The sequence below is a fragment of the Orbicella franksi genome, chromosome 4, assembly GCF_964199315.1.
Source record: "Orbicella franksi chromosome 4, jaOrbFran1.1, whole genome shotgun sequence".
NCBI lineage: Eukaryota > Metazoa > Cnidaria > Anthozoa > Scleractinia > Merulinidae > Orbicella > Orbicella franksi.
In genome coordinates, this window is record NC_138148.1 from 17,293,660 (window position 1) to 17,309,300 (window position 15,641).

Genomic DNA, 15,641 nt, shown 5'->3' on the forward strand with positions numbered 1-15,641 from the left:
AACTGAACGCATCCGTAGCATATTCAGCAGGGGCAAGTTTTAATACCGACAAACACACTGAATAGATCTAAATAAATGAGAAATTCCAAAGTAAAATAGAAACACATTTTTTATTAGGCGTCGTCCTCGCCGTCGCCGTCGTATATGCGTAAGGTCCCTAATGATAGAAGACACGTGATATACTTTCTACTGGGCTGGAAGAAATGTTTACATCATTTTTTGTCTATTTATGTTCTATCCCTTTTTTCTAGTTACCGCGTTTAAGCACCCACCGACATTGTTGTTGAACTAAATGACGATTTTGATGTTATCAGTCCATACATTGATTATAAGTTATGTTTCAATAAACCAATTTCCTCAAATTGCCTTATAAAACCGAGCACTATTAGTACGAAAGCAGTCAAACTGGTTGACAATTTTGGTTGTTGAATGTCATTGTATGCCGATCACTTGTTCCCAGCACCCGATAAGTTGACTCGGAAATCCTGTAGCCTGCAGAACAGGCGGATTAACGGGGCACGGCGAAACGCGATACACGAGCGCAGAGCGGGACCACTTGAGCAAAGCGCGAGTCGAAAAAAATCCGCCTGTATTTTTCGACTCGTGCCTCGCGCTCGTGGCTCCGCGCTCGTGTATCACGCTTCGCGGTGTGCTCCGCTAATCCGCCTGTTCAGCAGGCTAGAACTCCTGTTAACCCGACCCTTTCTTGATTGACATTTTTTCCCGTAATGTAATACTGCAGATATTCATTATTTACTTGCCAGAACAGACGTGACCTCTGTTCAGATCACCTAGAGTTTTCAGCGAAATTCGATTGCTTCACATTCCACTTCACAATTCAACATCAAAAAGCTATGGATGGCTACGCTAAAGAGGCGAAAATAATGTTAATAGAGAAACTTAGCGGGAATCTTCACAAGGCTTCCTCGTTTTTATCTGTTAGCGCAATTCTGTTGACGTTCGCACTGTTCATAAGAATGGAGACAGTGGTTAATAATACCAAGATGATGGATTCAAAATTCACTATGGAAATTCAACAAATCAAAGATGCTCTGAAAGAAGACAAAGCTTCTCATCAAACTCGTGTGAAAGAGAACTTTGATGTTGTCAGTGGTAAGTGATGAAAGAAGAAATATTGAAACAAAGGTTTAAAGAAAGTAAATCCCGTCTTGTTATCGGACCCCTTCTGATGAACAAGGTATCTATTGTCTCGAAGCTTTGCACGGTAACAACGGGTTTGGTGCAATGCTTATTTACGGTGTCGATGAAAACGAAAGCTGAAGGTTTTTGTCTTCCCTGTCTGTAATGCTTTCAGCAGAGAATACAGTTGGCAAGCAAGCAAAGTTTCGCATCAACAACAGAATCATTTTAGTTTAGTTTGCAGAGCGTTGTACTGGTGTTATATTTTTTGTATCAGCTCGGCCCGGATGGGTTGGTAATTTAATTTGTCCATTTTGGCGTATTTTGCCGGCATTAAAAGGTTGCCAACCGTTGATGTTTCAAAACGCAGAAGTTAGGATTTGAATCCAGTGACTGACCTTTTCACTTTTTATTGAAACGGAGACATTCAAACGACTAGTGACCCCGTATTTTGTTTCATGAACTGAAACAGACAAAACTGTATTGATCTTGCGAAAAACAAGAACAACTAGAAAATCAACTCAAGTTTCATAGTTCTATACGGTAAATAGATTTGATCTTCAATCTGAAGACTAATTTAATGCAGATATTACCTCAAAGACTGTTGTTGACCAGAGCTATAAGATTGTCATCTAAATTAGACTGCTGGCAGTCCCCCTCACCAATGCGTTCATGCTCACGAACCCCGGGACACGAACAAACACCCGTCCGACCCAAGGAGAAAAGCTGAGAAAAGACCGGCTGCCAGCAGTCTTAAACCAAATAGACGTTAATAAACCCCGTGTAACTAACAAAAAAAAATTGTTAAAGCCATTAAAACGTTCTCTGGTTGAAATTTAGATTAAAATAAGCTTTCGGCTTCCAACCTGCAGCTTTTGACGAATGATCAGAAAGACGCGAATGAATGAATAAGTAGAGTGAAAAGAGTGAAGGTATCATTAAAGGTATCATTAAAGTGGTGACCGCAAAAGGGAATTTGGATAATGAAAAGAGACTAATTCTATTGTTAGTAGTCTAGAATTATTGTCCGCCTTATTAGTCATGGCAGTGTGCCAGGACTCGAGAGATTGTGGCACACGATAACCGCTCTTTTCACATATTCTAGCGTTGTTGTTCACTTACTCTAGCCTGAGCAGCGTTGTCGAAGTCGATTTGATGGTCGTTCAACAATAATATAACTCCAAGTACAGTCACTGCAGGAGGCGGCTAGTCACCTCCGCAGCCGTTATTAGGGTCGTCACGCAACGGGGGAGAAGCGTTGCGTGACGACCCTAATAACGGCTGCGGAGGAGACTAGGAGGCGGCTGGGTGGCCTGAATTTCGGCGAAGGGAATTCTTGCTGTGGATTTCTGTAAGGTCTGGAAACAACTTCGAATTCCATTGTTATAAGTAATCTTTGAAGTGGTTCAGTGACACCATTGACGTAGGGCAGACAAGCGAAATCAAAACTTGTCACAGATGGCTCAGTCCACTTGAAAAAAATGCCGACTAATTCTTCTGGGCAAGGAATGTCTTCCACTGCAGGTTTATTCTTTAAGATGTTGGTAATGATCGACAGGGGGTAACCATGGGTCGGTACAAAACGTGGACCCCTCATTCTGGACCCCCTTCTGGACCCCATTCTGGACCCCTATCTGGTCGCCCTCTTTTTCCTTCCAAAAAATATGGGCTCCTGATTTAAATAATTAAACTAAGAGCGGGTCCAGAAAGGGGCCCAGTAGGGGGTCCAGATTGAGGGGTCCACGTTTTTTAGCGACCCGTGGAAACCATTTTCTTCCAAAGCACGATTAGCATATTTCACTTCATTATATTATGCTTCAGTTGTACTTGGGAGGTTGGGGGCCCGATAAGCTGTACGGTTTTGTGCTTCCCTTCATGGTGGAAACCAATCGTTATGTGTCGGTTTTCTAGAAACTTGAATAGAAATCATTCCATTAATCCGGGTCACCAAGGTGTCCAAAAACTAGATTTATCCATTACTTTCGGTTTCAATCGAGGAAGAGATCTTAGGTTCAATTGGATTCAAAGTGTCAGAGGGCGTTTTTCTTGATGATGAGAAGGTGTCGTGGCTTTTTTTTGTAGAAACAATCCTTGTGAACAGAATAGTTGTTAGAAAGAACAAATTCCGAAAGGGAGATTATGTCATCAGTGTTGAGATTAGTTGTGGAGGATAATGTACTGTCATTATTGAGTTTGTCGCGAATATAGGAGCAAGCTATTTTGACAGGAATCGCTGTAAAGAGGGGGACCACCTAATTTAACAACCAATTAAACAGCAACATTTTTTTTTTCAGTGTTCTCGTAATGAGTACATGCTATTGCCTAAGATACAACAGGAGTACTACAATATAGCTAACTTACAAATTAAACTGTAATAACATTCTTTATAATAATAAAGTGTATTATCGTTTGTCTCACGATGTAGATCGCGACGTTTCGGCTGCTTACTGCTAGTCTTCTTCAGGCGATAAGGTCGACTGATTGCACGGTATCATTTATATCACAAAGGTCGGCTGCGATTGGTGCATTTCCATCCTCCTATTGTTCCTTTGTTCCGGCGAGTAGCTGTCCCCTCAGTGGTCCGCTGTTGTACCCTTCTCTTGTTGTTGTGTTTCTTGATCGTGGGCATCCATGCTTCAGGAATTTCAATTCCACTATCCCTGTTGATGTTATTAGGGTGAAGTCTTATGTGAATAGTTTCCTTGATCAATAAACTTGATCTCATTCCAGATAGGATAGTGGCCGGTCTCGTGGGTGTGTTCAGAAACGGCGGAGGTCTGGGTACTGGCGAGTCGTATATCCCTGTCGTGTTCTTTGATCCTCTCCTGCATAGATCTCCCTGTTTCCCCGATGTAGACTTTGCCGCACTCACAGGGAATCCTGTAGACAACACCATCTTGTTTAGCCGGGTTGACGTGCAATCAGTCGATCTTATCGCTTGAACAAGACTAGCAGTAAGCAGTCGAAACGTCGCGATCTACATCTCAAGTGACTACATCGTGAGACAAACGATAATACACTTTATTATTGCATCTACCATGATAAATAACAACCTCTTCCTCGACAACATTCTTTATTATATGGCTAGCTCCGTGAGCGGGCAAGATGAATCAAATCCTGCGCTCTTATTAGCTACCCGGGCGGGCAAGATGAAGCTATCTTGCCCGCTCGGGACTTCCCGCCGTATCCCGCAAGAAAAATTCCCCGAAAGCCATGTAATAAATCCTTTATTGACCAAGCTTGTTCGGTTAAAATGGCTGGATATTGGCCTCGTTCTTTTATTTGCGAGTTTATGGACCGAGACGGAGCCGAGGTCCATAAACACGCAAAAAAAGAACTTGGCCAATATCCAGCCATCTTGACCTAACACTTGGTCAATACCCACACATCTTACTCATACGTCTGTAATCCATGCAGCAATGGATAGATAAACAGCTGTAAGACTGCTGATAATTGGAGAGCCTTGTATATACTGATCCATTTTGTAGCCGTCAGTTAACGGTGAAAATCGGAAATCCTGTTTTATGCTGATTAATTATTTAGTTAAGTTTCAGTCCGTTATTGTCCTTATTGAGTACAGCCGAAAAAAACATCTCCGTGGCAACTGTTTATGTAAATTCTCCTTTGATGCGGCGGATCTCGTTTCTCTTCTAATTTGAATTATGGGGGAGTTATAGTGCCCTCTCACCAGCTACTGGGAAAAACTCTCGGCGAAGATACAGTTAAAGATTTTGAAAACTGCAGTTTTTAAGCGGGGCGAATAAGTTTTGAGCATTTAATTTTGTATTCTCTCAGGCTAGGGTCATAATTTTCAACTCTTTACAACCACTCATTCTAAGTCAATAAGCATCCAATGTGTTTCGCTTCTACAAACGTAACAAAGAGATTTGCCAACCCTCTCCTCCCTCTCACCGTTTCATGTGCGAATCAGTTTCTCGTAGGTAATCAGACATAAATGCAAATATTTCATTTTTCTATAGACATAAAGTCCAACGCTCACATTTCAAGACGCAGCTTAAAACCCAACCGCCAGTATCCTGATGGCATTCAAGAAATAAGTGACGGCATCAAGAAGTATGTAACCTCCATTGTTAAGGAATCTGTGGCGTCTTACTGTCTCTCTCCTAACAAAGTGTGCGTGGCAGGTCCCCCCGGACCAAAGGGGATCGAAGGATCTCGAGGTGAACGAGGACCAAAAGGAAGTACTGGAATCAAGGGCGAAAGAGGTATTTAAGATTAAATCACGTGACCTGTCCCTCGATGCTCTGTTCTAAAGGAGAGCTCGTTAGTCCTTAAGTGAAACAGAGGTTTATTTTTAACGTTGTTAGGAGCTTTTGTGTTTTTGTTTTTTGTCTCTGAAAGTCTTCAGTTGTGATCAAATTAACATGGTCAGGGATAAAGGATAAAAACATGTTGAATAACGTGTCAATCGTGTAGTCGTATCACAACTAAGAGACCCCTAGGTCACCATATGTCCGCCATCTTGGATACACCATGTCGGATTTCAAAAGTTGATTTAAAACATCAGAAAAACAATTATAAAAATACAAGCCCCGCAAATAGTTTTGGATAAAGTCGTAATTCAATTCAAAATCCTGGATAGATTCTATCAAAAGCGACGAGAAATTAGCCAAATTGCTGTGTTCTTTGCTTCTTGACTTTTTATGGCGTGCGGTCTAACTTATTTCTGACTGTGTCATTTGAAGAAGAAAATTAGTACACAAAGAACTTGCACAGAACAAATCAAATGATCGCTGTGTCAGTGCCATGTATGTCATCATAAGTCGTGCTGTAAGTTAACAACTTATACTTCAAGGAAATGACAACGAGAAAGAAAAAGGTTAAGGGACAAATGAAACTTCGCGATTCAAATTACTGTTACACTTTTTCTATACATTAGAGCCTAAGTTTAGCTTTAAACGTCTGCCACTGTTTACGATGAATCATTAATTTTATTTCCTTCATTAAATATTTCAGGAGCTCCTGGACATCCTGGACCTAAAGGTGATGTAGGGGAGTCGATATCTGCTCCAGAAGTGATTGTATGTCCTGCCTCACTCACTGTAACTCAGTACCAGACCGCCACGTTTTCCTGCTCAGCTGATGGTAATCCAAAGCCTAACGTATCCTGGAATAAAATAAGTGGAACAGAACTGGTGAATAAGGACGGTCAAGGCAATAAGCTCCAGATCAAGAGTGCTGGTTACAATGACTCGGGGAGTTACGTTTGCACAGCTACAAATGTTTTTGGACGAGCTAAGAAGGTCGTGAAGCTTTTCGTACAAGGTAATCAATTTTATGATCGTCACGTACGCTTCAAGCGATACTCTAAGGAGAGCGCTGTTAAGTGTTGCATTATCGTCAATTAGGAAAAATTTACGTTTATTTTAATGTTGCAAATTCAACAATGGAGTCCCATCTCCATGCATTTTTAAGTGCGGCCAAATCAATTTGCAAGTGCATCCAAGTAAGGGAGAGGATAAACAATAGCTGCTGTAACCTTCGCAATTCTTAGAGACTAGCTCTTATATACCCATTGCTTTATTGTACAATTTATACATGCTACATGTTTTAATTTTATATACATTTTTATTATTATTTCTTATTCGTAAATAATTTTAATTTGTGTGTTTGTGTGTCCCCAATAAGTTGTGAAAACTAAATACATTGACACATTAATAAAGCTTTTACTTACTTTACCTACTTGATATGTGCGTTTAGACACCTCCCAAATAATAACGATGCTTTTGCTTGCTTGCGTATTTATCAATTTTTTTTATTTTTTTTTTTATTTAGTTACTTATTTATTTGTTTGCCATGTATTCAAGTTAAGATATTTCCAAAACATTTTGAAACAGTTCTTGATGTCCTTTTGTCAGTCTATTTACTCTGAGTTAACCTACGACTTCCCCTTCCGCTGTAATCATACACCGCGCAATATTTCCAGCCCTTTAGTCTGTTAGAATTTAGTTGCTAGCGTTTTTTATTTACTCACACCCTTTTAATGATAGTTTGAAGTTGTCCAAATTGTTATCTTTGTTGCCGCAGTTTTCTCCTCTTAAAATCTGTCACGCTCACAGTGTGGTTGTGTTACAATAAAACTAGATGTAAACTATGTGAGAGTTTAAATTTGTCGTCTGTAATAAATGTATAGCCCGTTCTAGGCTCTCGATCAGTGGGGACGAAAAATAGCAGGCGGGTGACGAGCAGATCCCGTTCGCTTTTTCGATCGTCCCTAATGACCGAGGACCTACAACTGGCTATACATTTGCAGACGACAAATTTGAACACTCACATAGCTTACCTGTAGTTTTATTGATCTCAACTCCACTATGCCGTGTGATACGGAGAAGCTTTATACTAAAAGAATGAAGCGTCAATTCAGGATATAAAGATACTATCATATCAAGGCCGTAGCTAGTAGCAGGCAAGCCGAGACACTTGCCTCAGTCTCTTTCTTTTTCGTTTTTTGTTGTTTATAATCATCATAAACACCTTTAATACCAAGGGAAAGACTTTAAACGTGGGCATTGCCTCGGTCACGATTTCTTCGTGGACATTGTCTCAGTCATAATTTTTTGTAAAAGCCGACAAAGACGACAAATACAGGACACGTTATGGGCGTGCAATCAGACGTCCCAAGAGACTGTAGACCATTGACTAACAACTAGACTGTTCACAGTCCTGTATTCTCGTATTTTTATTCGATCGTTCAAAGCGCAGATACAATCGCGAGAGAACTGGACGCCAGCGCAAAACGGGAGACTTGACAGGGTAGGGGGAGTCAATAGCCCTTTTCACGGTTAACTTTGCTCATTTGCATTACAATAAAATCTAGCATGTGTGAGGCAATTTCGGGCTATTTCGTGGTTTTAGCCGGAAATTGCCTCCCATCCACGTTGGATTAAATTGTAATGCAAATAAGAAAAATTAACCGTGAAAAGGGCTATTATTCCGCAAGTTGGATGTGAGATAGTAGATAGCCAACGAGGTGCATAGCGCCGAGTTGGCTATAATCACCTGATATCCAACATGCGCGAGTGGAATAATTGTTTTCATAAAAACGCTCCCAAAATATATAAAATGAAACCAAAAGAATCACGCGTGGCTCATAACCCATGATGGCTAAGCCAGTGAAAACTCTTGAATTGCATTAACCAAAGATCCAGTTTTTAAGAAAATGTGATAACCCGGTTAGAACTGGCTTTGTCAAACTAGAGTATGTCTCTTCTCTGAGCTTAGTAACCTTAGTAGTTTTCTATCCAAAAGCACGTTTAAAAAAATCTTTGTCTCACGCTTTTAAATTCAGGAAAGGAAATACCCCTTACTAGCCGTGTTCGAAGTCCGCGCGTTAAGAAACGGACCAAGTTTTTTCCTTCTCGATTTATGACTCAAGCGTAAAACAGGCTTAACTTACAGTATGGACCGAGAAGACGGCGCTAGTAAGATATTTTTTTTTTTATACTCTACGCGTATTTCTCTGGTTCGAAGCGGTAGAATAAGGCCCGCTAAATTTACCGATCCTAGGGCGCGTAGTAACTAAGAAGTATAAGAAATGTTAACATGTCCTAATAGTTTCAATCGTTTATTTGTATGTTTATTTGTTTTTTCGTCCAGTTCCCCCACAATTCCTCGAGACTCCCGACAGCGTTGTAAAAGTAACAGGAAATTCGGTAGCTTCTCTTTCCTGTCGAGTATTTGGTTATCCACAACCGACAGTTGTCTGGTCAAGAGGACTTGTGCCGTTACCACAAGGTCGAACTACTGTTATCAATGGCACACTGAATATCTCCAACTTTAAACCTCAAGATACTGGTCCTTATCAGTGCAAAGCCACCAATAAGTTGGGATCTGTTAGTGCATTGACAACCTTGAATTATGTCAAACCAGGTGAGTACCGAAGAAGATAGATCTAGACCGTATTTGTCCCATAATATCTCCCACTTTAGTCCTGAAGACGTTGGTCCTTAATCGTGAAGCTACTAACAAGCTTGGATCTGTTAGGGCATGATAACCTGCGCAACGTGTGTGTGACAGCACCTAGGAACTAATATTCTTGGGTTTCACGTGACGTCGCAAGCCTTGATCAAATCAGTGTCCGCCATGTTGGTGTCCTTCGGGTGTCAAATTTATGCCAGTAATAGTCCATTTCTACAGTGAAGCTTCTCTATTATCGCTCTATTATTTCGACAACTACATGGATTTCCAGAAAAAAAAAACGATAAAAGTACCGGGCATTAATCTAAAGGTATCCCAGTGCTCTCTGAGAATCCCAAAAGCTTAGAGAGACGAGTAAAGGAAAGATATTAAGATCTCGGTCATCGGGGTTGACACCCCGCAAGCAAAGCAGCCGAACAGTTCAGTCCAGACCAGAAAATTCAGGATCTACAACAGCCGCAAGCCTCGAACCATGCAACAGCTTCTAGTTCTGGGCCTGCATCAGCCGGCGCCTCAGCGCATGCAGCCCACATCAGCGCCTTCGAAAGAGGAAATGGATCAGCTTTATGCCAAACTCAACCAATGCAAAATTAAAGCAGTAGCTTTAAGTTTAATTGATCCTTTTGCTGACCACTTTATCGACCAAAGCCGCTCTGTTCCGGTAGTTTCAGAGCGAAGTGTTTGCTACAAACTCGTTCACTCTCTAGCACTCTCTTGTTTGTAGCGTCGCCGCGACTCACCGCAGAAATCCACTCGTTTGTCCTCCTAATAGTGAGTTCCTCCTGTTCTTGCCCTTGATTTGAAATAATCTTAGGTATACGAAAAACCCTGAGCCTCTACGATTCCAACTTTTGTTCGAACAGCCAACAACGACGCTTAAAACCATCCCCTCTTTCTCGCATGAACTCTTCTTTGGATACGCTTTGTTTACGCTTGAGGGACACCAAGATGGCGGATGGTAACCGTTGCTAAGCTATTGGTCACGTGGGGGAAACCCAAGAATTGTTTATTTTAACTATGTATTGTTTCACTGACTGAAACATCTAAAACAGTAACCTACGTAGACTCCCCAGCTACGCTGAAAGTCGACAGGCAGTTTAGCCTTCCCCGTATTTGTTAGCTACACTGATCCACTTAAGTAGCCTTTGTTATCACTACTATTAGAGGATCGCTAAAACAGGCATCTTATGGACAGATCGAGATTTAAAAACTCGCGCTGTTACTAGAAATAATTTTTTGTTCTTTGGTTTCTGATGATACCCTAGAATTGCGCTGTGAACCCTTGTGGTGTAATTGTCGCGCGCACATTGGGAGAATAACCCCATTTTCTCAGAATTAAGCTCAATAGAGAGATACATAATCGTTTCCGCGTGGTCGTGAACCATGTATCATTTTCTTGATTGTAGCGTGAACCAATTTTAACGCATGTTATGTCAATAATTATCTGAAATGTAAAATTACCCGGCAGTATTCGTAAAATTCAATTTAATTGTGTCCTCGAGAACAAAGCATGCGAACAAAAATAAGACTTAGTGCCGCTTAAAGTTGTAAACTTTAATTATAAAACATACATTAATTAATTTACCCCTTCCTCGTCGTTTACGGTTCACAACTATTACTTTACCCTTGGCTTTTGTCCGTTTCTAGCTGATGTTGCAAGTTTTTATTAGGATCTTTAGATTCAAAGGAATCATCTTAAAGCGTATTGATCACGTGTTAATCAACTTATTATCAAACTCGAGTTAATCTATTTTTATCTATGGCAGTCTGATTGTCTTTTTTCTGCAAAATATGCAATAAGAGGCTGATGAATACTCCCTCAGTGGCTATTACGCGGTCTTATTGACCTGTTGCAGTGATTTTGTTAAGACCCTGGTACTCATTCAGACGTTTTATCTACGGAAACTGTTCAGTCTCTTGTTGACTATATAAAGTTTTGCTAAACCTGCCTTTGTTTTTCTTTTTGAAGTTCCAGATTTCTGGAGAAATTCGGCGATTATAACAGGAAACTCATTTTATAAAAGTCGCCTTCATGAATTCCTAACACCTGCTGTTGGAAGCTACCCTAGTTGGGTCCTGTGTTACCGCGCTTCCACTCACGGCTGGGCTGTCCGTACCTTTCACAGCAGGTGTGATGGGAAACGAAACACGGTTACCATCATCAAAAAGGGACAGTACGTGTTTGGAGGCTACACTGACATACCTTGGGGTAAATAGAAATTTTCATATGTGTTTTCTTTAATTATAGGCTATTAAGGGACGGACCATTAGAAAAGTGATTGGGATGGGAAAAAAAAACAATCATGCAAGGGAAGGTGACTGAAACAGAAACAGTGAATTGCACTGTCGGGTTTACAAAATGTAACCCCCTGAAGGGCACCTTGGTAAACAATTTAATACCGTTTTCCTGGTCCTGGTGAAATCCCCAATGACCTGGTTTTCTCTACAATTAGGAAAACGGACATTTTTCCCTTTCAAGGCTGATACATTTTGTGCGTAGCAACTTCATCATGGACACTGTAAGCCAAACACCCTTGCAGAAAAATCCTTATAGCTAACCATGGCTTAAAAGTGATAAAAAAGCATGTTCTTTAAACAGCCGCCCTTTTTAATTCGTTTGCATTCAAGTAAACGCAGCACATACTGTGTTTTGAAAGTCTCGACATATAGGAGTGATTTCGCAACTGAAATGTATAAATGACGATTGTGGACACAGATGTGCACACCCATTACGAACCGAAACACTTCTCCCAAGATGGTCGCCAAGATCAACGTTGGACAAATGTTGTAAACAAAGACAATCATAGAGGTGTTAACACAACTAATGCGTTTAGTATGGACAGTTTGAATCTATTTTACTCACTGATACCTAAAATTTACTACCGCTTTAGTTAATTCTTAACTTATTTCATAGAAAGCCACACACTCGTAAATGTAAAAGATCCACGGACTGCAATCAAGGTTCTAATGAGTGGTGTTACAGTAATTTTGGAGCCAGCCTACAGGCCGTTAAAGCCTGATATCTTGGCACTCGCCTAATTAACTTCTTCCCAACTTCTTCTTATAAAACATATTCGCTAAAAAAATAAAGAGTGCAGTAATTGGATCTCGTGTCGTACAAACGCGCGAGACCGATGTGAAATTACGAGCACGATTACTCCCTGAATTGTACGACAAGAGGTCTAATTACTCATTAATCGTATCGATAACAAAATTTCCAAATAAAAAAGTCTTTTGAGAATTTCTTTTGACCGAAAAAGGGGGAAGCGCCTTCCATAACTGTAGGAAATATTAAAAAGAAAGAAATTAAAGCGCGCGTTATTGACGTTTGAATGGTGAAGGCATCCAATTACAGGTAGGTAGCTACAACTGGTTGTAACTGGATACCTGTAATTGGACACCCACGTGATCGCGCGCCGATTACGTTACAAAAAGGCGCGCGGAGAACCAATCACGATCGAGATGATCCTATATCACAGACAAAAATTTAACGTTGTTTATGATTATGGCAAGATTATTAGCCCGTTTATGTTCTAAATCACTATGGATATAAAAGTGAATAAAGTAGTATTCCGGTTTTTCTGGATGATGTTCGGAATTTATTTCGTCTATCATGAATTACGGAAAAGGTTAATCATTTGAATCTGCAATTGTAAAACGACAATAACTTCCAGAACTGCTTAAGATGAAAGATTATTACTGTATACAGGATCGACGGAGCATACGAAAGTGTTTTTTGTCCTGATTTGGTCGTCAAGCTTCTTTGCTTAAACTGTAATTCTTATTCAACTTTAATTGTTCCTCTTTAGAGTCCAGCGCTGGAAACGCTGCCACTTCCAATGCGTTCATATTTTCACTCCGCAACAAAGAAGGTCTTGGACCATTCAAGAGCTTGTCGACGAACCCATCACAAGCAATTTACAGGAGCCCAAGTTACGGTCCGGTATTTGGTTGGTTTGACTTCTACATTTCTGACAATGCAAATAGTAACACTCGTTCATACACATATTTTGGCAACTCTTACTCAGTTCCAAGTGGAGTACAAGACAGGAAAACAATCCTGGCTGGGACTCACAACTTCACACCTGACGAGGTAGAGGTCTTCTACCTTGGCTGAACAATAATAATATGTAATCAGTAAAATTAAGCACCCTACAAAACGTACGCAAGATTTCAACGCAACATATTGCAGCATTCTTGCGCATGGAAACTTTTGCTATCCCAATGCATTGCACCATCTAACATCTTGGAACATACTGCAACCGGATGACCAAACGTGGGCAATAAGTTTTCGAAAAGGATCAGTTGTATGTCTAACATGTTACGTTGAAATATTGCGTGTGTTATAATTTTACCTTCCCGTTTTTCATTTGATTGTTTTCGACACCCTGAATTCTATATGTTTTGCTCCATATAGAATATCGTCCTGTTTTGAATGCGAATGGACTGTTCTTAAGACCAAACTGGGTGCATTTTTTTATGGTTATGTTTTAGATTTGTTTTCATACGGCGCAACGTGAACTGATGAATCACGAATTGGCGTCATGGCATAAGCTGCATAAGTGATACCTTCCCTTGTTGTAGAGTTGAAATTATCGTTATTATCGTTACGTTACTTTCACTTCACTATTGACTGGGAAAATAAATCTACAGTTGAACCTTGGTCTCGCTATTTTCGAGGTACGAGGGGCCTCGCTACTTTACGGGGGACAGGGGTCGCTACTTTTGGAATCTATCAGCGGCCACAAATTTTTAACGTTACTTTTGGGGGGTTACCACGGACATTACGGATAAAGCTTGTGATAACAGATTTATAAGATATACTTTCCACGTTCATAGGTATCATAATTCAAGTATCATGAAAGCAATTTTCTCTGATAATTGTCTTTTCCTTTAAAGGAAATATTTCAAACTTCGGAAATACTAAAACATCTTTCTTAGCTCAGATGAAGCAAATTAGTTCGGACCTTTGTTAACCAGCCTTAGTTAGGCGTTATCAAAAAAACGGGAAGCTGAAAAAACAGTTATTAGTGTTTATTCATATTAAATTAACCTTATTTCTACAACTATTAGCTACTACTGTCATTCAGCAAGAAATATCTTTGACATAAGTACTGAACGAAATTTGAAGACGCAACAATCACCGCGGGGTCATTTTGGATTTGTGTTTGAGGTAAACTCGGTAAGAAAAATCACATTTTTATCGTGATAAAGCTTCGTTCTCAAAATGTTCTCCGTCCACACTATAACTCAAAGCCGGCGTTTTCAAATTCCTCCGGTGTGAAGTTAACAAATTGACCCCAGATTTTCATGCGTCTGTCCTGTTATTGATCATGAATCTCGTCATAACATTGTCAAAGTAGCTGTGGATCGAAATTCATTGTCAATAACAGGACAGACGAATGAAAAACCGCCGTCAACTTGTTTTTTTGCGAAACTACATGGCATAAATTATAAATTCATGTGTCTGTCCGCTTATTGACAATGAAAATTAGCCAAGTAGCGCGAGAATTTCTGCAGTTATTGTAAAAAGCATTTTCGGGACGGATTAGTGTTGACGGTAGGCCTAACCGTAGAAATAGAGCTGCGTTTTCAAATTTCTCCGGCGTAGTACCGAGGGGCCTTAGTCCGATAGAATGACAGAAATTCATTGAAGGTAGTAAAGATAATTTGTTGATTTTAAACTTGTTTTGGCCATATGACATCTCGTGCAAAGTGAATTTTCTGCTTGAACCAGGATCTCCGAAAAAGCGATCATTTTCAATAGTAATAGGCTTAATGTTGCACGGAAGAAAAAAGTCGTCGTAAGAAAATATATTGGTCTTGTTATATTTTGTTAGAGCCCGAAATCTTTAAAACGTGAAAAATATACGTGATAATATTGGTTTCGCGACGATCCCGTAACATTAACTGTCACATTAGCCGCAGGGACAGCTGTAGTCAGTCCAGTTAAAACTAGTTGTGATTGTTTTGGTCTCTATATAGCGTTCAATTGAGTGTCGTAAAACCAAAACCAAAGTAATCACTCTGGCCAATCACAAAGGATACAGACAGTACCGTGAACCAATCAAAACTCCTAGTAATTACATGCCGCTCATGCGAAACGCAGGAAAACAAGTGCGAACGAATCACGATTGGTTTTGGTTTTACTTCTGATTGGATGAAGTGGCGGGAGTTTTTTAAGCCAGTTAATCATGTAGCGTATTTGATGCAAAACCAATGACTTTTCGACATCAAATGAAAACCGTCTATCTATTTGAAGATGTAAATAGAAAGCCTGCGACCGACTTTGCATTTGTGTATTTCCCTGTGTTCAACCTCCTCCCGCTTCCTCGGTTGGGACTGAAGATTTTCCTTGAGTCTTTTACCATGAGTGCAATGTTTTCATGGCCATGGTGTGCACTCTTAAAGACCACACAAGTGACGCCTTAAATTATTCAAAAACTCAAGGGAACAATAAAAAAATGTGGTGCATTTGTTTTTCCCAATAACTTTCAAATTTTAACGGCAAAGAGCCAATTAATTCCTTCAATGAGATCTGCCTGCAGGGAATCATGGTAGCT

The 15,641-nt window shown here is 40.2% G+C and overlaps 2 protein-coding genes across 5 annotated transcripts in view; one reads left to right on the forward strand and one right to left on the reverse strand.

Annotated features, from left to right (window-relative positions):
- LOC145484855 (uncharacterized) overlaps positions 1-15,641 on the reverse strand; it is a 137,645-nt gene that overhangs the window by 9,771 nt on the left and 112,233 nt on the right. The gene's annotated exons all lie outside the window — the stretch shown is intronic.
- LOC145484733 (uncharacterized) lies at positions 3-15,135 on the forward strand. 4 transcript variants are annotated; one of them, XM_081463363.1, is made up of 6 exons: positions 3-1,113; positions 5,121-5,366; positions 6,118-6,426; positions 8,758-9,030; positions 11,048-11,287; positions 12,888-15,135. In XM_081463363.1, exons 1-6 carry the CDS (start codon positions 855-857, stop codon positions 13,193-13,195), a joined length of 1,635 nt encoding a protein of 544 aa, XP_081319489.1. In that variant the 5' UTR covers positions 3-854; the 3' UTR covers positions 13,196-15,135. The 4 variants fall into 4 exon arrangements, with proteins under 4 accessions (XP_081319489.1, XP_081319490.1, XP_081319491.1 ...); XM_081463364.1 differs by having other exon boundaries at positions 11,054-11,287; XM_081463365.1 differs by lacking the exon at positions 8,758-9,030.

Excerpts from the sequence above, each read along its gene's own strand:
- LOC145484733 (XM_081463363.1), top strand. The coding sequence starts at position 855 with ATGGATGGCTACGCTAAAGAGGCGAAAATAATGTTAATAGAGAAACTT. Across the intron at positions 1,114-5,120 it reads GAACTTTGATGTTGTCAGTG|ACATAAAGTCCAACGCTCAC; the intron begins GTAAGTGATGAA and ends ATTTTTCTATAG. Across the intron at positions 11,288-12,887 it reads CTACACTGACATACCTTGGG|AGTCCAGCGCTGGAAACGCT; the intron begins GTAAATAGAAAT and ends GTTCCTCTTTAG.